Source organism: Manacus candei, unplaced genomic scaffold, assembly GCF_025592945.1.
Source record: "Manacus candei isolate 608988 ecotype Guabito, Panama unplaced genomic scaffold, ASM2559294v1 h1tg000072l, whole genome shotgun sequence".
NCBI classification, from domain to species: domain Eukaryota; kingdom Metazoa; phylum Chordata; class Aves; order Passeriformes; family Pipridae; genus Manacus; species Manacus candei.
In genome coordinates this window covers 1,305,328-1,331,175 of record NW_026138120.1, presented here as the reverse complement: position 1 = coordinate 1,331,175, position 25,848 = coordinate 1,305,328, and the positions used below count along the sequence as shown (strand labels likewise).

Below are 25,848 nucleotides of genomic sequence, written 5' to 3'. Positions count from 1 at the left end.
ACTGCCTCCTGGGATGTATCCCTCCTGGGATGCATAGTCCATAGGCAGATGGAAGAGATTTATCTCCCGTTACTCAGCTCTCATTAGACCGTACCTGGGATAACATTTACTTGATTTTGATCCCCCAGTAAAAAGAAGGCACATACCAGAGCAAGTCCAGCAGTACAACCCCAAGCTAGCCAGGGAGCTGGACCACCTCACATTGGGGGAGCCTGATAGCAGACCCACAGTACCTAGGAGGAGGTTATGAAGAAGACCAGCATGGGCTCATTTTGGGAGGGTGAGAGACAATTATTCTTGGAAGTTGGGAGGTTTTACCCTGCTAGTACGATATACATTAAGAAGCTAAATATTCTAGAGTGCAAGAGCTTATAAGACATACAGGCAGAGGAGAAATAGAGAAAGAGGATACATGAGACATTTAGTAATTGTGTAAGTGAGCAAAGGACCTGAGAACCCTGACCTATAGAAAAAGTGTGATTTTCTAGGTGGCTGCTCATGGCATTTGTCCCATATTGGAAATTCATTTCTCAGAAAAGATTTAACGTTTGCTTCCACATGTTCTTGTGCAGTTTCATGAAACCTTTTAGCATCAGCTTTTCATCAGAAATTTTAAGAATTATATTTTGTTCCTATTGATTGCTGTAGAAATGTTCATAAAGTTGAAAGAAACAGATTGCAAAAAAGTCCTGATAATATTTTTTTTTTCTCTTAAGAATTCAGAAGGAACTTGCAGAAATTACATTAGACCCTCCTCCAAACTGTAGGTAAGTTCACCTGGATTTTACTAATTTGGAATATGGAAATGAAATATATGGAATTATGGAAATTGCATAGGGGACTGGAGTAAATTTTAGCTATTCCTTTGTGCTGATTACTTAGTAATTTTGGAATAAAAACTGATAGATAATATGTTGCCTACATGTAAGGACATGTAGGCAACGTATGACATACTTCCCAGTAACCTAAGTAATGGTAAAAATGGGTGAACTCTGTGATGCATGAATATATACAGGGCAAAAATCAAATGACCCTTCATTTGAGGCATTAAATTGATAGCATTTTGTTTGATTCTGTAAAATGTAATCTTCGTGGAGGTTGCTTGGTATGTTTGATTCCTTTTTCTTGCAATTTGTTAAAACACTGTGAATATAAAGGAGAAAAGAATATGTTATAGGCACAAACTATGATTAATTTTCTGTGTTTGTGGTGATCAATTATGATGTTGGGTATAAACTTCCTGAAATAGAGTATCTAATCATATAGACTTTCTAATAATGTCGATGTGTTGGTTTGGTTTGGTTTTGGTGGGTTTTTCTTGGTCAGGTACATTTACTTTTGGTCTGTTTAAAATTGGCTTTGCAGTGAATGATGAGGTGCACCTAGAAACCCTCGCTGTCTGGTGGCAGGGGCTGTATGCAGTTGTTTTCAGATGGCTGTCTCGGGCTTCTTATCCGTCAGCTTGACATACGGTCAGTGTTGGAGCTGGGCCAGGGCTGCACAGTGCTGCTTAAAGGAGCCCCTGCCCCTACACTTCTTGTGGTGGGAGGTTGGGCTTGGTGGAGAAAAATAGCTTCCACCCAGTCCCGCCAACCCATTTCAACTGATGTGGTTAGTAGATTTCGTTCTGTTAGTGCAGGAAAAAGAAATAGCTGTTTGCATGCAGCTTTTGTAATGAATCCCAGTATGTTTCAGTATCGAATTAACTAAGCAACTGGTAGTAAAAATGACAGTCAGCTTTATTGTTTTGGTCTCGTGACAAAAGTATGTGTGAGAAAATAGTCTAACAAGATTTGATGTGGTTGTGCTGGATCTCAAGATATATATAAGTCAAGTGGCTACATACTGAAACTCTACGTAGTGAAGTAGCCTTGCAGTAATACTGTTCAAGGAGTATTTCAGTCAATTAGGATCAACAGTTTTTTGCTAGATAAAACATTTTAATAGCTAAGCTGTTCTGTCATACTTATGACTGTGTGTGAGTCTTCAATCACATCAAAGCAGTTTCATATGGCAGGTTTTACTTCAGTGTTGATGACTGATGCCTATTAGTGGACTGATTGCTGAGATGAATATAAAACTTCAGTCTGTTGTAGAAGAATGCATGTCTTTGAACTGAGTGTAAAAGGCTTGCAGTTTTTACAGCAGTGTCATTTTTTTCTAGTTTTCTGAAGCCTTCTCTTTATAACAAAGCAGTTGTTTCAGTATACAAGATAGTGTTATATTTGATTTTCTTTTGCTAGCAAGTGTAAAGTGAGCATTGGCTGTCTTAGTGGAAAGCCCTTTGGTGACTTGCAATTTAAAAAAAAACCAAGCGAGCTGGAGATTTCCTGGGTTTGTTGAATTATTTACACTAATGATAAAATAGCAATAAAGTGCACTGCGTGATGCTGTTTTGCAAAATCACAAAATTACATCTAACTTCATGTGTCCACTGCTTTAACACAGTTCTGAAGATGCAGAATTACTTCATGTTGTGATCTTGATAGATAACCATTAGTAACTTTACTATTATCAAATATGTTTTTATACTCAATACAGAATCACTTCATTTAGTTTTATGCTCTGTTGACATAGTCTAAACAGTGTTTTCATTTAAACTTCATCTATTTTCTATTATAGTTAAACATTACAAAATAAATACATCAGCCAGACATGATTCTTCAGATAATAATGAAGAAAGCTGAGCTATTGTACAGTATATCTTACCCTAAAGTATTGACACATTCTTTCTTGGGTTTAGTGAAATGTAGATCACTGTTATAAGACGTTATATTTTCTGTTAAAAAACCCAGCCATATTTTATAAATATAAATTCCTTACAGATGTTGGCCACTTGAAATGGTTGTGATTCCAGCTTACCTTCACTATGTGTACTGTTTTATATATAAAATAAACTAAGATTGGGCAATAGGAATGTGATAAATCCCCAAACTAAATGTCATAGAAGGCATGAAGAAAACTTTATTATTCAAGAATACTATCTTAAATAGTTACTTAGGAAGTTCTGATGGGCAGGATATGGAGCTGTATTGGAACTTGGGTGGAACATTGCAAGTAGGTTTGCAAGACTTTCCGTTAACTACAGCAGGCCAAAGCTTCAGGTTTTTCCCATTCAGGAAAAAAACCCAAAATGGAACAGTGTCTGTAGTACATCATCCTCAGCATCCCTCAATGGCATGTTGGCTACATAGTCAGTACAAGCTCCAAAGCAGTTGCAGCTTCCACTGCTGCAGCAGCTGCAATCTTAACATTTCCCCTGCTTCATCCTCATGAAGAGAATAGGCTGTATAATCTTTTGTGTTTGTCTGGAAGACAAAAAAAGTCTTGCTCACAAATGTGCCTTGTAATTGGCAGATTATCACTGCTGCGACTTGCAGCATCTTTCCAAAAATGTGGAAAGCTGTGGGTTTTAGAGTTCATAAAAAAAATCTGTCACTTTTGGCTTTAAAAGAAGATTTGGTGTTATAAGAAACTAAGAGTTGCCTGCCTCCCTAGGTATTCATATTCTGTAGTTTGGGTACTGGGTGATGGAAAGAGTCCTCTGGACTCCACAAACTTTGGCTTCTTCCTCAGGACTGAGAATGTATAATGTTCGAAGCATAAAAAAGCCAAGCTGAGGAGGGGAGTGTGGGAGTTGAGCAGTGTAATCATTGCTATTTTTGGAGGAAGGCATGTAATAAAAAAGCCTGTTATGCTTCACATTTAACAGAAAGAACTGGATAGTTTTCAGTATATGTTGTCCCATCCTTCCCCCCGTTTTACTTTTTTGTTGAGCTGAATTTACTGTCAAGGAGAGTCCTGAATGCGAAGGAGGTACATTTGTGTTTTAAATTTGCAGTATTGTGAAATTTCAGTTTGTCAGGAGACAATAGGCCTAAATTGTAGACATTGGCCACTCTTCTTTTTCCACCTCATTGAAATGCCAAAGCTTTATTACAAGAAATGTTGCACATACTATACCTCTGAGTAGTGCAGAGTATACCTTTTCTCTCAGGCGATAAAAACTTAATATTTAAGTATCATTTTCATATATGGCCTTGCGGAAAGCAGGGAATAGTTGGGAAATCTTGTAGCTAAAATAATGCCTTTTCAAACTTTCCCATATTTTGGACTGCCTCTTGTCCAAGACAATAGATGTCATAGAATACAACTTCTATTGTCAGCATTGTATACTATTTCCCTTCTCACTGGCAAGAGAACAACATCTCTGTGGCAACTTATACCAATTGCTTACGTGGGAAAATAATATTTGGAAAGTATTTAATGTATTTTTAGCTTCTTTCAATGTGAACTTAACAGCTGGAAACAAGGAGAGCCAGCACAAAGTGAATAGCAACTCTCAGTGGACATCACTTGGAGCAACTGCTCAAAATTTTTCCTGTTAAGTCACTGATATTACCTGTCTTCCCCTTCATGTTTCCTTTTGATGTTCTTTAGTGTATTTTTCACCATTCTTCTATTTTCTGTGTGTTTACTGCAATTTCCATTATGTTTTATATGTTTTATTTCTTTTTCCCTGTAGCAGTATAGGTAGTGCTTGAGGCTCAGATGTATACTGTAAAGGACTGTGCAACTTAGTTGGCAAATTGATTGGTTCTCATTCCAAAACCATCAGTTTAAAACCCTGCATGTAGTCTTATCTCTTCTATTAATTTGAAATCATTACGTTAATTCCTTGCTTTTTAAACTATCTGCAAAATTGATAAGAACCCAAAATTGATCCTAGTATTTTGCTTGTGAAAACTAATCACACTGAAAATACTTAAAACACGCTTCTTTTTGGGGTGATGTAGTGAAGTGGAGTGGCAAAATATTCTATTTGGCTTAGGGAGAGTTCACTGTGCCTCGTGGATGTCTCCTGCTATTAATGACTGTATGGAGCCCAGCATTCCTGTTTAATATTGCTCTGACTGTTTTTGCTGAAATGCTGAGGCTGGATCTTCACAACTCAGAGACTACGTGAATTCTATCCATTTCAGTTATTGTTCTCAGAGCCACCTGTTTAAACTCCTACCTAGTGCTACTTAAAAGCTAAAGGGATGTCACAAGTATCAGGAGCAGAAAACGAATGTTAGCACAATATCCTGGGAAGACTGGGAGGCAGAAGGTAGTGAGCCTTGCTCTACAATGCAGAGAGAGAGAAGTTTAGGGACCTAGAGAAGCAGGTACAGCAAGTATTTGCTGTGCAGTTGTGCTCAGTGATTTTGATTGTTTGAGTTAGGGATGCATCAGTCTCTTGCCACAGACACGTGACTGCGATGCGTGTAATGCTAATGTGTGAGCAGGATGAAAACTGGAGTAACAAATGCTTTCTTTGAATGTTTTTTCTTACAAACATTTCCAGCCTGAATCCAGGCTGCATTTCCATTCCGTTATCCATGGAGTTTACCTTCTGCCTGTATAAGCTTACTTTTATAGGCTGCTGGTTCTCTATAACCTTCTAGAGAAAATGTGACACAGAACATTGTATATAATGTTGCCTACCCTCTTTAGAATTTACGGGAAATAACAAAATGTAATCAAAAAGATAAACATACAAGTGGTTGATATTAATGTGCAGGATACTGTTGGTTTTAAATCCACGAGGTATTAACAATCAAGGATAGGGATGAATGAAAAATCTATTTGAGTGCTCACTGTAACTACTTTGTTTTTAAATTTTGAGTCCCTTTGTGCTTCAAAAGAATCAAGAAACATGTCCCAAAAACATGCAAGTTAACGATCGCACTGGGATTATATTTTATCACTTGAGTTAACTTGCCTGTTTTTTATAACTAGTGGGGTTTTTTGCTTTATTACCTTGGGACCTTGAAGTACCTCAGATGAAAAATGTCAGGTTACTTTTTAATATGTAATCATTTCATTCCTTTTGTCATTTTCTTTTAAGGCAGTGCAGGACTGTCATTTGTGCTTTCAGGTCTGAAACATGTAGCTGTATTAAAACATCTATTTAAAATTCCTGTTTATTTTCACTGTAAAAGTGACCTTTCAGTGTTCACAGAGAATCTTTCTTTAAAAAATAATGCACAGATGTTTCTTTTCATGGGTCTTCCATGTGTCAAGATGCAGTGTACTTGGAAGACCATCTAAAATATAGCTGGTGTTTCTTCAGCGATCTGATATCTTTGAAAATATATGTTTGATTTGAAAAAATTAAATTAGAGAGCAATGAGCTTTTTGTTTGTTTGTTTGTTTTCATTGAATAAACTGAGTTCTGAATATCTGCTTGATTGCATTTCTGCTTGCGGTTGTGGGATGATTTTAGGATGATTAGATGCAACACTCAAAAGCTTCAGGATGTATTGTGGCTATTGGTGGCTTGAGAAACGTTAGCAACTTTCATGAAGACGAGAGGGGAAATAGAAAAAAGGCAGTAAAGGGAACCTGCTGCTGGCTGCTTGCCAGGTCTGGCAACTTCACTCAGTGATGAGGAAGTAAAGAACTGTCTGACAACATCCATTAATACCTCCCAGCATAACAATACCTCCACGCGATTTCTGCCAGTTCTCCCAGTTTTTGAATGATGACAACTTCTCTCCCAGGAGGAAAAGAAAAGAGAAACTAATATTAGAGAAGAATACGAATACTTCAGCAAGCATTGTGTGAGTGCAGATTTGGAAGGTCAGGATGATGCCAGAGCACATCCCATGGCATAGTTGAAGCAGGGAAATGAGATTGGGGCATAAGGGGGGGTCATGATGATCACACATTCCTTGAAGCAGGAAAGGGCAGAAAAGTACTCAAAAAGCAGCTTGTGATGGACATGGAAGGGTTCCTTGATATTTGCAGTGTGCTTAGTGTGGAAGATAACTAAAGCTCTACTTTAAATTGTAAGTTGGGGGAGGTAGCGTGAAGAACTGTAACAAGGGTAAAATGAAACACTTTGATGCTTTTAGTGTGGGGAATTCTGAACAGAGAAATTCTCTTCCAGCAGTTTCATATTGAGTTGCAGCTGGTCTTTGTAAGTCAGTCTCCTAGGAAGTACAAGAGCAATCCCCAATGCTTTCAGCTTCAGAATTTTTCAGACCACCTTTCACAGACGTTTCTTTTGCCTTCTCCTAAGTAGCTAAACAAAGGTGGGGTTTTGGTTTGGGTTTTTTTGTGGGGTTTTTTGGTTGTTTTTTCCCCCCCTGTGAGCCAGAATTTGGTTTATAATATAAAACTGATATTTATATGCATGTTTTTCCAATCTCCTCAGTACAGCCCTCATAAAACACACAGAAAGACCTTTTCCCACCACCAAAACCTAAAATAAGTGTGTAAAACAATCATTGCTTGCCATCAAGGGAAACAAAACTACCTTGGCTGAGACTTTACACCATTGTTAGGAGACTTCGCAGAGAAATATCTGAACATGTGGCTTTTAAATGTAGTTAGCTATTTCTGTCGGGCGCTTTTCCTGTTTTTTTCCCCAAATATAGACTAATGTCTTGTATGAAAGCTATGTAAGGATCAATTTCTTTACAGAAATTTGATAGAGTGGAATTATTTGAAAGTGTGACTGTGGTAGGGACTGTTGCACTGAACAAGCAGTCACTGCCATTTCATGATAATCATGTAAAAAACATGCTTTTATTAGCAACTCATTACCCTTTAGTAATTTACTCATTATTGAATAAATAGGGGAAATGGAAGAAAATGGAAGATATTTTGTCTGTTGGTTGGAACTGACAGCATTACTGATAATGAAATATTTGTTTCCTTAAATAAATGGCACAATCTCAGAAGTGCCTAACACTGTAGTCTTCAGTACACTCACATTTGAGCAGAATTAGAACTCTGCGCTTCTCTGTAATATTTAAAAATTTCCTTTTTAAGAAAACTTTAAAAAAGCATATGACAAATTCATGTCATTTCCTGAGTGCTATTGTGTGCCTCTTATTCCTTCCAAAGTAAAAATAGTGTTTTTCCCTCTCCTTGGAAATCAATTAAAAAAAAAAATTAAAAAATAATCAGTCTTTCTCAGTTTCAATGCCACAATTGTACAGTTTTTTAACAGCTATTAAATTAGCACACTTTATTATTTTGGGGGGTTTGTTTGTTTGTTTTGGCTTTTTGTTGTTGTTGCTGGTTTTGTTTTGGGTTTTTTTTTTTTTTTGCTTAGGCTTGACAGTCTAAGGCAACACTGTAATTTTTCTTTTATTCTTGGTATACATGGAATGTATACAGATTAACAATTAATAGTCTGAATGTAATGAAATTGTTTTCCAAAATCTCCTGGCAGAAAAGCTGCTATTTAAGACTAAAAAGTCATGAACTAGTACCAGAACATGCTTTACAGCGTTTTGGAAACAAACTATGAAATTGATCTGGGTGCTGTTTTCTTGGTGTGCAATAAAACTTATTTATGCTGTAGTTACACATTTGCAGCTTTGTTACAAGCTTTTTGGGCTATCTAATTGGCTGCAGCTTTGAATCATATCATAAACATGCCAAATGTTGCTAATTACGATTAAGATATCTACTTGAAATAATCTTTGTTTTCATTTTTTTCTGACTTTTTTTTTTTTTTCACTTATTTACATGCCTTTAATTTTTCATTTTAACAGTTCTTGCAACACTTTAATTTATTTTTGTTTCAAGGCTGTGGAATTGGATTAAACAGGGTTTTTTAAATACTTCCATGTTTCTTGGAAAGAAGCCAGGTACTGTGTATTGGCTTAATAGAAACCATGCTTAGCAGTGCCTCACATATGGCAACTCATGTTTGTGTGGTAAGGCATTATGTATTTTAAATATTACCTTTTATACGATAGTCAAATTTATGCCAGAATCTGAAGTTTCCTCTGATTAATGTTAACATTCTGGTTTTTTAGGGAGAAATATGTAATCAAATACATAATTCAGTATCTGCTCTGTACAAAAGCCACATTTATGTGGCCTTTATTAACTTGAGATGCATACTGTGCCTAGAGGAGGCTATAGGTGAGTGATAGTATGCTTTTGTGATACTTTTGCAGCCTTTTAATGTTGTAAATATTGTGGAGATCAAGATGGTGATTCTGTAGCTACAACTGAAATGTAAGGGTTTGTGTTTAATTTAGTAGATATTTATTTGAATAAGTGGTACACAGTGACAGCAATTACTCTTGAGTAACACTTGACACAACCAACAACTTAAAATTTCTCCAGTTTTTTTCTGGTTTGGGTGTTGTTGTTAATGTTCCTTTTTTTAAATTATTTATATCTTACTGTAACTTTTATGGAATTTGGAGCTTAGTAAAGAATTTAAGAATTTTAAAGCTTTTAAAGGCATTTGTTCTGGATTATCTGGCTGTAGACAATCTTTTTGTATAAAATTCAGTAGTGACTTCATAATGAAATTTCTTTATCAGAAAATAATATTATTGTTCAGTGGAGATATAGTGAATAATTTCATTCTTTCAAAATGATTGCCTCATTTTTAGTACAGATTGGTTTTGGGGGAAGGAGGGCTTTTTATTTCTGCAAGATGAGCTGAAGTTCGATTTAACTTTTGTTTGGGAGGTATTGACAGTAATCACCACTGAATATAAACACCGTAAATCTAATAGAGATTTTTATGCTTTTTCTTATAACTTTAAAATTGCCAAAGGAAATTTTTTCTTTCTGTGACACCAGTGCAGTATTTTCTGCATGTATCAAAATTCTATGGGTAATGTGTGTTACCTGTAGTAATGGTAATGTTGTTACCTGTAGTAACAAACTGGATTTATTTTACATTTTAAAATGTTCTAATTCTAAAATGGCTTTTATTTTTAAGTGTTTTATTACACTAATTTATGATTAGTCTGTTTACACATAAGAAGGCAGTATTTAGGACTTTGTACTTCTGAGCTAAATAGATTTGGGTTTTTAAAGATAATTATAGTATGCTTAAGATAACTATATGGTGTCAACTGTAAGGTCATTTTTACCATAGATGTGATTCAGAGAATTTTAAAATTCTGTACAGTCTCATTATTTGCTATCATAGGTAGCCTAAATAGGATAATTATATGTGTTATCTATAAAATTAGGTATGTTATAACCTATGAAGAGAGGATGGATGGAATGTAATGCATTTAATTTTCAGAGAAGTTTATAACTGAAAAATTAGATGTCTGCCTATCACGCAATTTCAAAATTGTTGATATAAGTAATTGATTGCTAAGCTCATAGCTGTGGCATTTAGAGTTGCAAACCGGGGATTAAAAATAAAGTTTGAAATTTGGGGCTTGCAGCCAGGGTGGGTTCACAAGAATATTAGTTTCAGAACCACTGTGGTAAATGCAGCACTAGCTTTTGCAGTAACATGAACTAACTGTGGATGGGATTCATTAAGTGTTCTAGGTTAAGCTGTTGGCTGAAGTTAACTGGGCTTGAGTTTTGCACAGGAATTTTGCCTGAATCTCTAGTGTGAAAATGGACCATTCCCATTATTTCAGATTTTGTTGGATAGCTAGAAAAGCAGGGCATTCCTGACTGAACCATTTTTGGAAGTGTGTCTGGCTTTTGATTACTGGAGAAAAGTTAGCCTTTCTCCATTTTGTATTGAAGTAAGTTCATTTTTCTGCAGGGGACATCATGGGATACACTTGGGCTTGCTCATTCAAAATGCTTTGTGGGAGTGCACTTTTTAACACCACACCTCTCAGAGAACTGATATTGCTTCCTCGGTCAGAAACACAACTGTGGCTTCTTGTATCTCCTGCATACAATCTACATTACCTGCCAAAAACAATCCTCTGGAGTGAGTTTGTGCCACAGGTACAAAGACTGGGTTCTTAGTCTCCCTTTCCTGAGGTACTTGTATAAGATCTGCTGTAGTTTAGCTCAGAGAAAATAGTCAGCTCTTGCTGGGGGTAAAAACGCAACACCCAATGTGCCCTTCCACACAATTGTCTGTTTGTTTATTTGTGTTCTGTTACAGACAAAATAAGACCTGTCAGTCTATAAAAATATTTCTAAAAGAAGGCTTGCTTCACTGCCATGTCTTATTCACACCAATGTCCTGTCGGTAGCAGCAAGAACAGTAAAACACTTTGACACACAGTGTGCACATTACAAAAATGAAGTGTCATATGGCTGTAAACATTTTCACAGTCACTTGTCATGGTGTGTTTAAAAGTGGGAAGTTTTTAGGGAAGATGACTCAATTTTCTTCCTTCCCTGTGTGTCCGGGCTGCCTAGAAGGGAAGAAGCATCTACTTAATAGGCATTTCAATGGGCTTTTGTGGACAGAACTGCTGCAGTCCTGGTTATCTGAGTACATTCCTCACCACTCTATCAACACAGTGATTTAAGCATACATGTAAGAGGACTATTTTGAATTTTGATCCAGCGTTAGCAAAACTGGAGTCTTGGGGTTTGTTGTTGTTGGGTTTTTTTGTGCTTTTGTTTGTAAGCAGTAATCTTGGAAGAATAAGATCAAGCGATCACAAGTATCATTGGGATGGGAAACTGTCTAGCTGATAGGCATCACATAATCAACTTGAAAATCTCATTTGTGTCTGGAATTACTGGAGTGCAAATCAGATTTAAATTCACGATTCAAGTATAATGATCTCCTGCATCGCAAACCTCCCTAAGAGATATTTAATTAATAATGTATAGTAACTGTGAGTCTTTTGGTATACCTGTGTCACACATTTTCAGGTAGCCACAAATGCAGCCTCAAAAGCCAACAGTATGGTGAAGATGTTCTGCAACAATCTGCTGTGCTCCTTACTGAATACAAATAGTTGAGGGATGACAGCTATCTCAACTTCAGTAGAATCTTTATGATTTATATGATAATGATAATTTTATTCTGCTGCCAGTACAGAGCACTTTGCAGACTGATATCAAGGTTAATTGTCACTTTGAGAAGAACTGAAGCACAGTCTGCCAACCTGATGCTCTGCTCAGCTGAGAAAGATAGTTGTTATTCAAGTAGTATTTAAATGAGCCCAAATGCTGATAAATACACAACCAAAATACTTGATTTTTTTTCTTTCATGTTTATTCACTGTGTTAGAGAACGAGGTCAGCACTGTGTATAAATATCACTAATGGACGCAGTAGTAAAAACATGCCAAGTATTTACAGAACTTACAAGGAGTACGTCCCCACACCCCTGTGTGGGCTAAGGGGAATTACTTTAAGCTTGAGTTCCTCTTGTCAACACGTCCTAATTCTTCTGTGTTGGTGGCTGCTTTTGGCAGTTGTACTGTTACCTTTTATGTGACACCTTACACACTGTGACCTGACCTTATTGATATATCTGAGAGGTTTACAATTTGTACTGTGCCTCACAAGTTCCTAGGATTATTCCGTGCCCCACGTGTCTCACGTTGGTTCTAAAGATAACTTTAATTTTTTTCCCTCTGGGCTTGGGGAATTGTAAGCTGCCCAGTGCCCAGAGAAACAGTGCAGAAACATGTAAATATTGCTGTAAGTTAGCAGGTTGGATCTTTTTGTGTTCTTGGTAGCTGCATGACTTTTTCAGGAAGCTGTATGCAGTTCTATATCCCAGAGAGTGATGAGGCTGTCCCAAAATCTGGGACTGGCTTTGTTCAATTTACATAACCCCTTTCACCCTAGGGTCTTCAAAATTATGATTATACTGTGAATTTTGAAACATTTCAGTTGAATAGAATGCACACACTTTATTCCACCTGCTACCCCCTGAGAGGATATTTTTTCCTCCTGTGCTGTTTAAAAATTATTGGTTGCAGGGGTCTCTTAGCCTTGAGAATTTTTAATTTATTTTGCTACAGTATTACCCGTCTTTATTCTAATGCTGTGGTTCTTTCCAACACTGTCAAACTGACTTTTTCCTTATTCACGTGAAAACTTCTGGCTTATGTTTAGTGATCTGTTTGTTGCTAATATTTCAGCAAAGTGGATTCTGTTTGTTTGGGGGTTGTTTTTGTTATTATTATTTAGGATGTTAATTTGATGCAAATTTTGTATTAAATAACTGGACTTTTGGACTGAATTAAAACTCTACTAGACAGACTACATTATGAATATGTAAAAAATTTGCATGAAGCACAGTAAAATGATAGAATAATTACTTTTAAGACTTCAAGAAGTGTACATAAACTTGTCTTAGTGGTTTATGTCAAGAGAATTATTTTTGCCATGACAGTGCATAAATTCCTGACTAAGGTGTTTGCGTATTAGTACTTTGTAGGAGGACAGTTCATTACTTAACTGGTAAGAGACCACTTGCTTGTTAATTTAATTCTGTTATTTGATATGCATTATAGTCCTGTGGCTAAGAAACATAAATGCTTAGATGGATTGTTTTCAGTCCTAAATGTTTCCATACGTTTCTGTAACATTTGTAGATTCTGTATGGCTTAGTAGCTTTCCACATGACTAATGAAGATTTTAACAAGCAAAATGGAAAAGGACCAACTTTGTAATTGTTAGTGCAGTGGCATAATCATCCATTTGTTTGTTATAGCTCAGCAATAGAAGAATATTTCAAAGAGAAAACACACAGAGATGATTAGTGAGTAGCACAGTGATGTGGGACTGTCCAACTACAGAAGCTGTCTAGCCATCTACTGTACTTCAGTATCTGTTTTCATTTTTCTTATCATAATGGGCACCGATAATGTCAAATTTTAGTAGCCGTTTACAGTGAGTTACTAAGAAGAAATACATGAAAGGTTTTTTTTTCTTGGATAAATGGATGTGTTATAGAAGTGCAGTGAATGCCACGTGTTGTACACACTACCAAACTGATTAGAGCTTACTTAATGCAAATAGGAAAAGAGAAAAAATATCTAGCAGGAAGATGTCTATTTTTAAACAATATAATGTTTATCAGATGCCTATCAAAGATATAGATAAGTAACTTCAGCATTTATATTGTAACAATTACAAAGGCTACAAAATAAGCATTCTTTCTGGCTGTGTATCGATTGAAATGAAATTAGAAATAGTAGTGCACGGTGATAAGTAATGGAGAGAAGACTGAATTGCATAATAGTTACTGTTATTGCATTTCAATTTATTTTACTGAATTTGTTAGAAGCAAGTTTTAAAACAAAACCAAAAAGAAACAAAAAATAGTTGTCTAGAAAATAGAAAAAGGTAAATTTGCTGCTTATAGGTGGAGAGACAGTGTATTAGTATCTGTTTTTCAAGTGTAAATGCCATCCAGTCTTAATATTTCCACTGAGTTTACAGATTAACTTTACCCACCACTTCATTCACCCTTTAGCAAAACATTTGGCTTGCAAGCCTTATGCTCTTTTCTTCCAGCTTCTGCTCCGTGTTCTTCCATACCCTTGATACAGTGGCTTGAATCATCAGCATTTTCTAAAAATGCAGGCTACAAAAACTGATGAATTGGTTGAATTAGTTTTGAACTTAATTAAAATGTGTCCAGATAGATTTTTTTTTTTTTTTAATTCCTTGGTTTCTGTCTTATTTAGAGTTATATTAAGTCTATTGATTTTAAACTGAATCAATGTAAACCTTGTTTCTAAATGTTCTTTCAGGTTTTTTGACCGTTTTAGCTAAAAATAGTGTTAAATTGTGTTTTTCTTGAACGGTGAAAATTTAGGCAAGCCTTCATCTAGATGTCCATTTGCTTCTTTATTCCTTAGTTCTTCCTGAAGAAAAAAAACAGAAAGTCCAGGAAATAAGTTGTGCATTGGAGAAATGTCAACTATTCATATCTAACTTCTTCACCTTTACAAATTTCATTTTCAATGATTTTATTGGATAGGTAACTTATTTTAACACGAAAGATATTTTTGAAGGCAAGATTAACCTATGTTGTACATTATCATTTTTGGTGGTATCTACTGTATAGCTTCTGTTAAAATGAAATTCTTTAGGGAAGAGGAAGCCCAGGGGGATCTTACCTAAGTTTTTAAATAGCAAGAGGGTGTAAAGAAGATGGAACCTTTTCAAATGTACCACTGACAGGACAAGAGACAATGGGTGCAAACTGAAACAAGGAGGCTCAGTCTGAACATCAGAAAACACTTTTTCACTATGAAGTTGACTAAGCACTGGCACAGGTTGCCCAGGGAGGTTGTGGAATCTCCATCCCTGATGATATTCAAAAGCAGTCTGGACAGTCCTGGGCAACTGGCTGCAAGTGGCCCTGCTTGACGAGGAGAGTTGGAGAAGATGACCTCCAGAGGCCCCTTCCAACCTCATCCTGTTCTGGAGTTCTTTGGTAATTATAATGTAATTTGTTTGTTGGTTTTGGCTTTTGGGGTTTGTTTTCTTGTTGAGAAGCATGATTTTTCCAGCATTTTTTTTGAGTTTACAGGTCATTAAAAGAACCTAAGGTTCAGTTTTTTTGGACTGAAACAATGAGGGTGAGATGTGGTTTAAAAATAGACATGTGGTTGTTGGCTCACATTCTGTGAGTTTACCTTTCTGTAATGTATGAACATGTTCATTGCAAATTTTGCTTTTGTTGTACCTTAAGAAACTAGATGCAGTGTTTCTTGTTAGAGCAGAATGTGGCTTGTGTTTGGCAATGATTGATTTAAACTAAATGTTGAACTTAGAGAAGCCATGGAATAGATGTGCCCAACTTTTGCCCTCTTGAATTGACTGTTAATTTTTGGCATGAAATTTAAATTCACGGATTAAATCTTTGATTGAATATTTTGCAAAACTATTTTGTTTGAGCAGCATGCAACTATTTTAATCACCTGGATTGCACTATTTTATATTTAGACTTCTAATAAATGAAATTAGCTGACTGTTGTCTTTTAACAGTGAAGATTTATGCTGTTAAGTGCTTCCACTTGCATGTTTTAGTGAAGTTTATAAACAGTCATGAAGAACTCTTCTTATACTGAACAATTTTATTTTTTTTTTTTACATACTTGAAAGTTACTGGACTCCTTTGCATTTTTTGCATTTCCTTTTGAATAAAAACCAAGAGCCAGCCAGCTCCTTAAGTCTTTCTAAATAGATGCAGCTGAAATCCCTCCTAAATATATAACCCATTTCACATACTCAGACACATCTAACTCCAAATGCAGGAAGAGGTCAACCAACAACTAACTTCAGAGTCATCCTGCAGAATCACCAAGCCCCTCTTATGATCAGTGGTGTGGCCTCTGGTCTGCATGAAGGAGGATCTCTAGCACTCTCTCCCTGGTGTGCCAAAAGGGTAGTAAGTAGTTTAAAAAACCACCACCCTTATTACTCAAAATGTTCTTTTATATCAGAGCAGTAAACGTTCTAGTCCTTTCATTTGCTTCTAAAAGCAGTTCATAAATAGATCAACAAAAACTTCAGTTGCCTTACAGTGGTATTCAAGCCTCAAAATAGATCTTGCTGAGGACACGTTGAGCACAATGTAGATTAGATGAAGAACTGGCATTGAATACACTAATAAAAAATCTGGACCTGTATTGGCTTGTTACAGTCATATTACATGCCACTGTACTAAGTTTCAGAAGATGATTCTTAAGAGGCAGGAGTGGCATTCCTGAGATGGCAAATAGAAGCATCTTTCACCAAAGATGAGGAGGAAGAAATGATCTGAGGGATGTGTAGCTAAAGGTCAGGAGACGTTAATTCATCATACAGAGTAGATTAAAAAAGTAGTTATGCGATGATTTTTTTTATTTGAAAAATGATCTGAAAGGCTGTCAAAGGAATGTATGTGTATTAATACAATATACATTGGTGTTGAAATTTCTTTAGAAGTTTACAAATCTTTAAAGTTTAAAAATTTATGAACGTGTATTCTTAAAACAATGTTTCTTCTGTTTCGGCACTTTGTGTTTAAAGAAGCCAAAACCTAACCTCAAATCTTTTAAAGACACCCTTTGAAGGACTACACATTAAACCTAAGTATATTGATCGATCTGGAATGCAGTTTTTGCTTCATTTTGATGGGTTTTGTTTTTTTCTTCTTTCAGTTTAACCAAATATAAACAAAAAATTCAGTTGTTTCTTGAAGTCCATTAACTTTATAAACCATTTGAATTTCATTTGTGGACAGTTTGGTCCATTCCTGTTAATGCAGAGCTTTGATGCTCTTATATTGAAGGCTTAACAGTTAACACTTGTGATTTTCAATTCATTGAGTTGCTCCAGTAATTATATTATTTAATTACAGTTTAATGAGAGCGGGCAGAGTAACTTCAACATTGTGTTAGATAAGGGTAGCAGTAGGAGAGGAGTGTCCTGTTACTGATGGTCCACATACTACTTAAAAGAGATACTTTCCTTCCTAAAGAGCCCAATGATTCCTCATGTAAGAAATAAAGATTGCTGAAAAAGCTTTTGAAAATAGCTTTTAAATTGCTATCCAATTTGAGGTAACCAAACCAGAGGATAAATTTAACAAGAGCATCTTTGCTGCCAGTTTGTTCTTGTATAAACATTCATATTGTAAATAGTCATATGTTTAAGTAAGAACTTTATTTAGACCTTGTGGTTGGTGAACCTGTTCATCATTAAAAATGCCAGGAATAGAGCACATGACACAGCAGTGGCCTTTTCATACCACAGAAACTCAAAGAAACTATATTAACCTAGTAATCTGGATAAATGTTGAAATTAGAGGGAAGACTGAGTGTATTCATTGGGACTTCACTGGGTTCTATGTAAATGGCAAGAATTTATATGTAGATCAACCACTGAATTGTAGTTGCATTTAGTCTGTAGATTGTCTTCAGCAGAATTTAGGAAAAATACTCCCTGTAATGGTAATTGCCTGAAATAACAGTGGCATTAAGACAAAACAAAATTGGGTACTTGAAACTAAGAGCATTTTTCTTACTCTGGTAGCTTCTGTTCTTCTTCCTAAGTACTTGGAAAACCAGCTGTTTAACATTTTTGGTAACAAGATGTTCATCCCTTGTGGTGTTTCATGGTTTCTCCTAGAGATTTCAGTTACCTCCCTATTTTTATTTATATTCTTCTACTTCTTATTACAAAGGGGAAATGAGCCCTCTGGACTTGTCACTTAGGTCTACATGGATAAAATGAACAACTCCAGAATGCATTTTTGGACTGTTGTTGTTAATATTACTTACTTACTAGAACAATCTTGCAAGGCTTTGAACAGCACCCATCAGTATTCTTCTAAACAAACTCTGAGCAGGCCTTGGCAGAAGGGAAGCTGAAAGACAGTTCCATTCAGCAGTTGCATACTTTGAAGGGTAAGGGAGTACGGACACAGGTTTTTCTGTGCCAGCTGGCCTTAGTGCCAGTAGACAGTCCTGGCATGTTTAATTTACTGTTATAGGCAGTCTTTGTCTTATACATCATCCCATACAGAAACTATGCAAATCTGGGCACCTTTCCATGCTGAGGGCATACATATGAGGGCTTATATATCATTTGTCTATTAGATTATTTGCAGGTTTCTCCACTCAGTGCTGGGTGCTGCTGAAAGAGTAACTTTCATAGCTGTGATTACGCTGTATTTACTCAGAGCAAAGGCTACCAGGTGATGCTGGGAAATACATTGGTGGGCCATGCTTTTTCATAATTGTCTAGACAGGATGTTTTGGGAATGTAACCCACTCTTCTGAATGCAATGTTGTGTTAGTATTTTGGAATTGCTGCGCAGCAATAATATGGTTATTCACGTCTCCTAAAATATTAACTTAATAACACTGATGTTAAAAGGCGATAGAAATTTCATGAAAATCATGTGTGAATTAAAAAGGACCCCTTGTACTGAAAGGGAACAAGGCAACCACATGCCTTGCCTCTACCAAGAGATCAGAAGTTTGGTGTGTGAGTCCAGCTGGCTGCCAAGGAATACCATTTCATTATTTGGGGCTCTTGGCATTGATGGTGGCCACTGTTGCTGGCTTTGCAAAGAGGAAACACTATTTCAAGGCTCTTGCTTTAGGTACACCTCTGTAAACTTTTTCGGTTATGTCAAAAGGTGATATTGGGGAGGGAAAGAAAAAAAGAAAAAGGGAGTATTGATATCATACTTTGGGCTTTGTTGGCCAGAAGTACGAGACTTTGCAGTGGCAGGAAATAATGCTTTTGCAAGTTCAATTTCTCAGATACAAAATGTCTGAGAAGAGCTTCCAACCCTCTCCCAAACCAGAGTGGTGGTTAGCCTGGTCACAAGTTACCAAAATATACACTCTAATTCTTTAAATGGCTGCTTGGTGACTTTTTATATGGGAGCATAATTGATGGTGTCAGTTTTAATAAATAATTCAGTAGTTCTTTCTCTTTGATTATATAACAGGATTTGTGGATAATAGAAGTCTGAGGACTAAGCGTGACTGATGAGAATGTATGGCACATTGCTATCAATCTTGTCACTTTTTACCACATATAAAAATTGAGTCTGAGCTGTTGACCATCCCACAGCATATTTGTCCTCTCACTGTGTGTGGACCAAAAACATGCTCAGAAGGCAATTATTAAATTTTGTGTCCCTGAAGTAAATAGTGCTAGTTGCATAGCTCCAGTGTTAGTGTTACTGATTTTATTTATTTATTTATTTACTACATGGAGTGTGTGAGACTCTCTTGTTTATTTCTTAATTTCGTTGAGTTTTAATTTTTACATTTGTATTAATGCTTGCGAAGTCAAACTGTATTTAATCATTTCATGTGGTGAGAAAGTGTTTATTTGACTTTGATAATTATGATGAATGCTTTGAAGTAAAATGCCATGATAAATAAATTAAGATATTATAATAACGTTTACTCTTCTCTCTGTCTTTGCTTGACATAAGGATAACTATCTTTGGCTGACTCTGCCTAACTACCTGGTTGGTTTGGTTTTTTTCTTTCTCTCTTTTTTGCCTCAGTTGTAGTTCATGATTCATCAGCTTAGAATCTCTTCCATTCTCTATTTGTCTTCAGTCTGAATAGGAATTGTGATTGATTGTGCTTGATTCCTAACATGCCTTTCTGTATGGTGATGTCCAGTTATCAAAATATTGTTAGATTTTTTTGTTTGTTTGTTTGTTTTAGATGAGTACAGGGAGACCAATAGACAGTTTCTGTCCACCATATTTCTTATTGGTTTTTCTTTGGAGATTTTTGTTTTTCTTTATCAGTTTTGTTTCAGGATTCCCTGAGCACTTGATTATGGTTGGACCATAGTAAATATTATCTCTGCCCTACCAGCCTTTGCCCTAAATTAAAACAGATCAGTCAATGATAATATAACATAATTCCAAGTCAAACAAACTTCTTCTCCTTTGAGAGAGAATATATTATTACTACTTTTGGGAACTGATTTGATCGGGGAGTATAGTAGAAACTTAACATTCTTTTCAGTATTTTCCCATAAAATAACAGAGAAACTCTGCATGAATACATGGAGTGTTAAGCTTCACTTCTTCCACATCCCAAGGGATTGCATATGGATTGATTCCCCCTCTTCCTTCCTTCCCCCATGACTTCTGTTCAGGGATCAATGCTATTCAATCCAAGAGCTCTCCCTCTCAAAATAAATTTGAGCTCTTTCCTATACCATTTTTTTCAATGCTCTCTTGTCAGTAGCCCAGGGAATAGTGTTAAAAACACTCCAGAGCATACAGCTCTGCACTCTGAGCCTGAAGCTTCTGCCTAACTCATAAATCTTGCTTCCTGATCTCTCCTAGCTCTTCCTCTATTGTCAATACTCTTAGGACCCATGGGGACTAGTTGCCCCCAAATTCCAATCTCGGATACTACACAGATGCGAAGTCAGGTCTGCTGCTTTAATGCTTAGAAGTCTGGAAGTATGATCTTCTCTGACATAATTAAACTACTTGTGGTTTGATAGTTAACGCCATGTCCCTTTTCCTTCCCACTGGAGGACATTATTTCTCCTGAGCGTCTCCCAGGCATCAGTAATAGGGAATAATATCATGGGTGTCAATTGCTTTGTGCTATCCCTCATGTTGATGTCTCTGCTTTTGTGTGTTTGTTTTTAGGGTGGTTTGGTTTTCTTTGTAGGTTTTTTTTCTTTGTTTGGTTTGTGGGTTTTGGTTTTTTTGATTGTTTCGTGGTTGTTTGTTTTTTTCCATTTGGCCAAACTATCTTCAAAGAAGAGTATTCTTTATCTCTGGCATCTATAAGCTGCCTGCAACAGGTGCACAGATGCTGCACGTTACACATTGTACATTAACTGAGTAATCTTCAGTTGCCAAGTTGGTTGTAAATAATTGTCTAAGGCCATAGTGTGCTCCAGAAATTATTCTTGTTCATAGCTTTAGATGTGTTGTGCCTCTGTGTGTTCCAGTAGAGGCTAGAAGGTTTGTGCATAGGTAGTACATACCTTTTTGTAGTCTGAGTGAATTATCAGCTTGGTGACCTCCCTTTGGGATGCAGAGTACTAGGGCATATTGCGAAACCCTTGTTAAAGCCAAGACATGCTTGATTTTAGGATTAGGGTTTGGATTTCATTAAAGAGAAATCTGTGGAGTTGAACTTCACCTTTTGATGGTGGACAGCACGGGCAGATATTTTGGTAGACAATTGAAGGTCTATTAAAATAATTCAGAACACTAGTACAGATGAATAGACAATATTGTTAAGTTGATTGCAATGTGATGAACTGAAATGAAATGATAAGCATCAGTGGATAAGGAACTGTGCCCTGTTTAAAACAGCCTCCCACCTGTCTGCACTCATTCAGCTTTGTCTACAACCCCGATTTACAATTTATATCCTCTACAGATGAATATATTGAATAGATGTAGTCATTATACATTTAAAATAAATTCATTTCTAATATGACTGGAGGCTAGAAGCCTTCATCAGGTATAGACCTCAATACTGTATTATTTTACTTGATGTATTGTTTCATTCACAAAACAGCATTTGTAATATTTGCAGGCATCCTAGCATAATATTGGGTTTCTAGAAATAGCTAAATAGCAAATAAGATTATGTTTTTGTATGTCAGGCATATGTACTCTGTACCATTCTTGGGAAGGATAATGGAGTACTACTCTGTGGCTTAAACTGGCTTAGCTTCTGAACTCTATTTTAAACCTTCATAGCAGTAAGCTTGTATGCTGTAATATGTGCTCATTTCTGTAATGCTAAGCTTACATTTATTAAAGCTCCAGCTTCCAATAAATATCCCTGTTTGTGAAAGCGTCTCTTCATACTACTCCTTCTTCTTGCCTTTATGATGAACTGAAATATAGTTTTTATGTTATTTTTGTGTACTTTTTTAATCTGGTTTTCAATGGCAAAAGATTATACAATCACAGTGTTGTTTCTGAGAGGAAGCTCAGTGGCTAATTTCAACCAATTTGACAGGAAAGTAGGAGTCTAAAAAATGCTAAATTCCTACAATAAGCCTACACACCATATGGCCCAGAGCCCACTTGTAATCCTTGTAGCTATTCCTTTCGTGTGCCAGTGGCCAGGGGGCAACATGTTCCCTTTCATCACATATTCAACAGATCGTCTGGAAAACAAGAGAGCCAATTTCTTCCAACAGTTTCTCTAGTGAATAAGCTCAGAAGCAACACAAAGGGTCAGAACACGCTTCTCCACTTCCTTTGGATAGGCAGAAGTTCCTATTTAGGGATGCGTTTAATACTAAGAGGGAACTGAGTTTTGAAAGTACTTCCAAAATTGAGGGATCTGCTGTTTTGGAAAGAGCTAGAGCAGACAATTTTCACTGTACCTTCTCTCTCTTTCTCTGTGTCTCAGGCTGCCAAATGCCAGGTGTTGTGGGAGGACAGTGAGCTGACTGATCTCTTTTGGTGTTACAAATTTCCTTTGAACTTCAGCCTTCAGAGATATAATAGTGCTGTTGTTTTGCAGGCAATAATGTAAAGAAAATGTGTGCTTTTGTGAGGGGCTGATTTCTGGTAAAGCAGTTGACTGTCAGTGAAGTGCCTGATTCAGGCAAGATTCGTGATTTCTTTGGTCAACAAGGATGGGAATATATTGATTCCTGCAGAGCTGTGATCACTCTGTAAGTTCTTTAACTATTTTGACAAGAAGACTGTGCAGTATCTTTCTAGATCGACAGGTAAGTGACATACCTTTTGGTATGCTGTAGCCAAGGAGATAAAAGTGCCACCTCCACCACAATTTTCATACTTCTCAAAAACCTTGACTGTAATTAATAACATACTCTCCTTATGTTTGAGCAAACCTACATTTGTTGGTTGTTTAGGTGATAGTATATGGAATGAATATTCACCTTCCAAGTCATACAGCTATATAACTTTAGCATAGACTGCATTTAAAAGTAGAACAGAGGATCAAAACAAACTTGTATTGTGTTGTAGTGGTTGGTGCATTCTGGAGAAGGAAGAAGATCCAGCAAGGTGCCTATTAAGGAAATTGGAATTTCAGATTATTTTAGTCTCTTTGTTCTGACGGGGCCAGTTTTACTGGAGTTAAACTTAGGAGTTCCTCAGTTCAGGTTTTCTTACTTTTTGTCTGTGTAGAGGTGTGAATTTGTATGGTCTTGCTCAGATGATGTGCAAAAGGGAAGTGTTCTTGTGAAATGCAACTTAGTTTGCCTGTGTATGCCTGTCCATCCTGCCAGCTGCTTCTTTCTTCTCAGTACAGTCCCCTCCCCTCAGTGGCTGAATTTCAGCCAAGGTTGACAGAAGGAAAGATGTTTCGGAGACATTAAATTCACATGAAGTTCCTGAAAATCAGATGACTAATAAAGATACTTTTGTCCTATGGGAATATTAATATGCAAATACAACATATATTAGCCATTAGAGAATCCCCATGGGAACTCAGTCCTGAGGCACAAACCCATAATAAGTTGTTACTTGCTAGCACTGTCTTGTTTGTTTACTATTTTTACCAGTTGATCTCCAGTTTGGGTTGTTTTGTGAGGACAGGGGAGAAAAATGAGGAAAATAGGATTCTCCCTAAAACTAAAAAACTGTTTCACTTCTGTTTCTTTTTAAATTGTAGCAAGTTTTGAAAACGTTGTTACTGTTCTTTAAAGAAATAATTTTTGCTAAATCTGCTTTATTTTTTAAAGGACAGTATGATAAGGATTAGATGTCCCTGATTAAACATAGGTTGCAGTCTTTGAAAAATCTTATGCTTTAGCTTTTCTCGAACAGTTGTAACTGGAAATAACTGTTGCATCTCAGTTCTTGAACTAGAGTTAACTGATCAGTTAAGCAGCATTTTGGTTTATTTATCTTTTGTTCTTAAATGGGGAAAAAATTAAAAATACTGCAGCTGAATATTAGGAAACAGACATGGGGCACAAAAGCCTTGTAAAAGAAAAAGCAGTGGAAAAAGAAATACTATGCAGCTAAATAATACGATTATGATTTGCAGTTATCAGAAGTGCTTGTTATATATAAACATATGGATGTATTTCAGGCTGGTCTGTAATGACTATATTGCCCTTCATCAAAACTGAGAACTTTTTCTTAAACAAGCTATTGGCTTAATGCACAGGGAAATTGGATCTACCAAAGCCACTGTAACACTGTATGTACATTACTTAACAGTTTTAAGAATTTCTGCTTCTAGAGGGGCATAGGAAGATGCTGTATAGAATTTTTACCGAACTGTGTATACTCAGTCTTCAAGTTTGTGGTTTCATAGTCTGTTTCTATCCATCCTGCACTTCCTGCCATAAATAAACAAAAAACACAACAAAACCAAAAACCACCCAAACAAATGCACAACAATTTAGGCAGTCTGATTCTTTACTAGAAGATCTAAATCTCACATACATTTACGATTGTCAGGTTCAGATGTCCTGCAGTTTTCTGATTATTTCATTCTAGAATAAACATTAGATTGATAGGGGACGTCAGTAAAACAGATAGCCATATAAAGGGAATAATTGATGTTACAGTGCTAAAGCAAGCCAGGAACTGTCAAATAGATTTCATTTAATGTATATGTCTGGGACTATAGCACTGGATATATAGGTAGAATTGGGATCAGCCTCCAATTTCTCTTGGAATGCAAGCCAATACAGGAATTGCTTTTCCACCAGTCCTAGAAGGTGAGTTTGTCTCAACCTACCTTTTATGCTAGATATAGTTACTGATTCCTTAGAGTAGCAACGTATGTTTCATTGGCCACCCTTTCCCTTATTTCTCCCCCACATCCTCCCTGCATTTTTCTGTCTGTTCTGAAACAACAGGGGTGTCCTTCTGTCATCTGCAATTTCTCATGTTTTGCAAAGGAACTGTGCTGGGTCAGGTGTTACACCTTAATCGGTTGAGGAGCTGATTAGCATTAGACCTAATGACAGATATTTTTACTGATAGTGCTAAAATCTAAAGACTAAATGCAGCTCAGTGTAAATAGATATGACTTTGCTTTTTAATATAATGTAAACAGAAAAGAAGCAGCAGTCTTTGAAACGCAAATGATTTCAGCATTAGGGTGTATTAGTGTAATGATAATGTTGAGGTAATTTCTGCTGACTTCCGAGTAAGTCAAGTAGTCTGTAGTTTTTTGAAGATCTGTGTTTTTTGTGCATGAATATGGCTCAAACTGAGACACAGCTTCTGTAAAATGAATTTATTCTAAAACAAAAAGACTGACATATTGATACATGCTTGCATTGATCAAAATGATGTGAAGTGTTCTTAAGCTTTACTTCATTGCTCTAAAATTTTTTTTGTTATTCCCAAACCCCTAAAATAAATGAAGGTATCTTGTATTAAATAACTGTATTTTAGCAGGAATTAGCATAAAAATGCTTGAGACTGAAAGTTTATAATGCTTTTTATCCTTTTTATGCTTATCTGTTTTAAGTAGCTTCTGTGCTCTGTGAAGACAAAGGCACTGGTGTACATGCCACTGATAATAGACAGTGTGACCGTATCATGTATGCTTCCTTAATAATGTCTGACATTATCAGATTGATTAACTCAGCAGGGGGCTTTAATCAGATTTAACTACTGTTGGCAGCTGTACACTGGCAGAATAGCAATACATCAGGGAGTCATATTGAACTTCT

General features: G+C 36.3%; 1 protein-coding gene across 4 annotated transcripts in view; it reads left to right on the top strand.

Moving 5' to 3' along the window:
* UBE2E2 (ubiquitin conjugating enzyme E2 E2) overlaps positions 1 to 25,848 on the top strand; it is a 205,246-nt gene that overhangs the window by 12,770 nt on the left and 166,628 nt on the right. For 3 of the 4 annotated variants that reach the window (XM_051808441.1, XM_051808440.1, XM_051808439.1), the window contains exon 3: positions 717 to 767. The exons of the other annotated variant lie outside the window; for it this stretch is intronic. In XM_051808441.1, the coding sequence (XP_051664401.1) occupies positions 717 to 767 (51 nt within the window). The remainder of the gene's footprint in view (positions 1 to 716; positions 768 to 25,848) is intronic. 4 annotated transcript variants of the gene reach the window in all.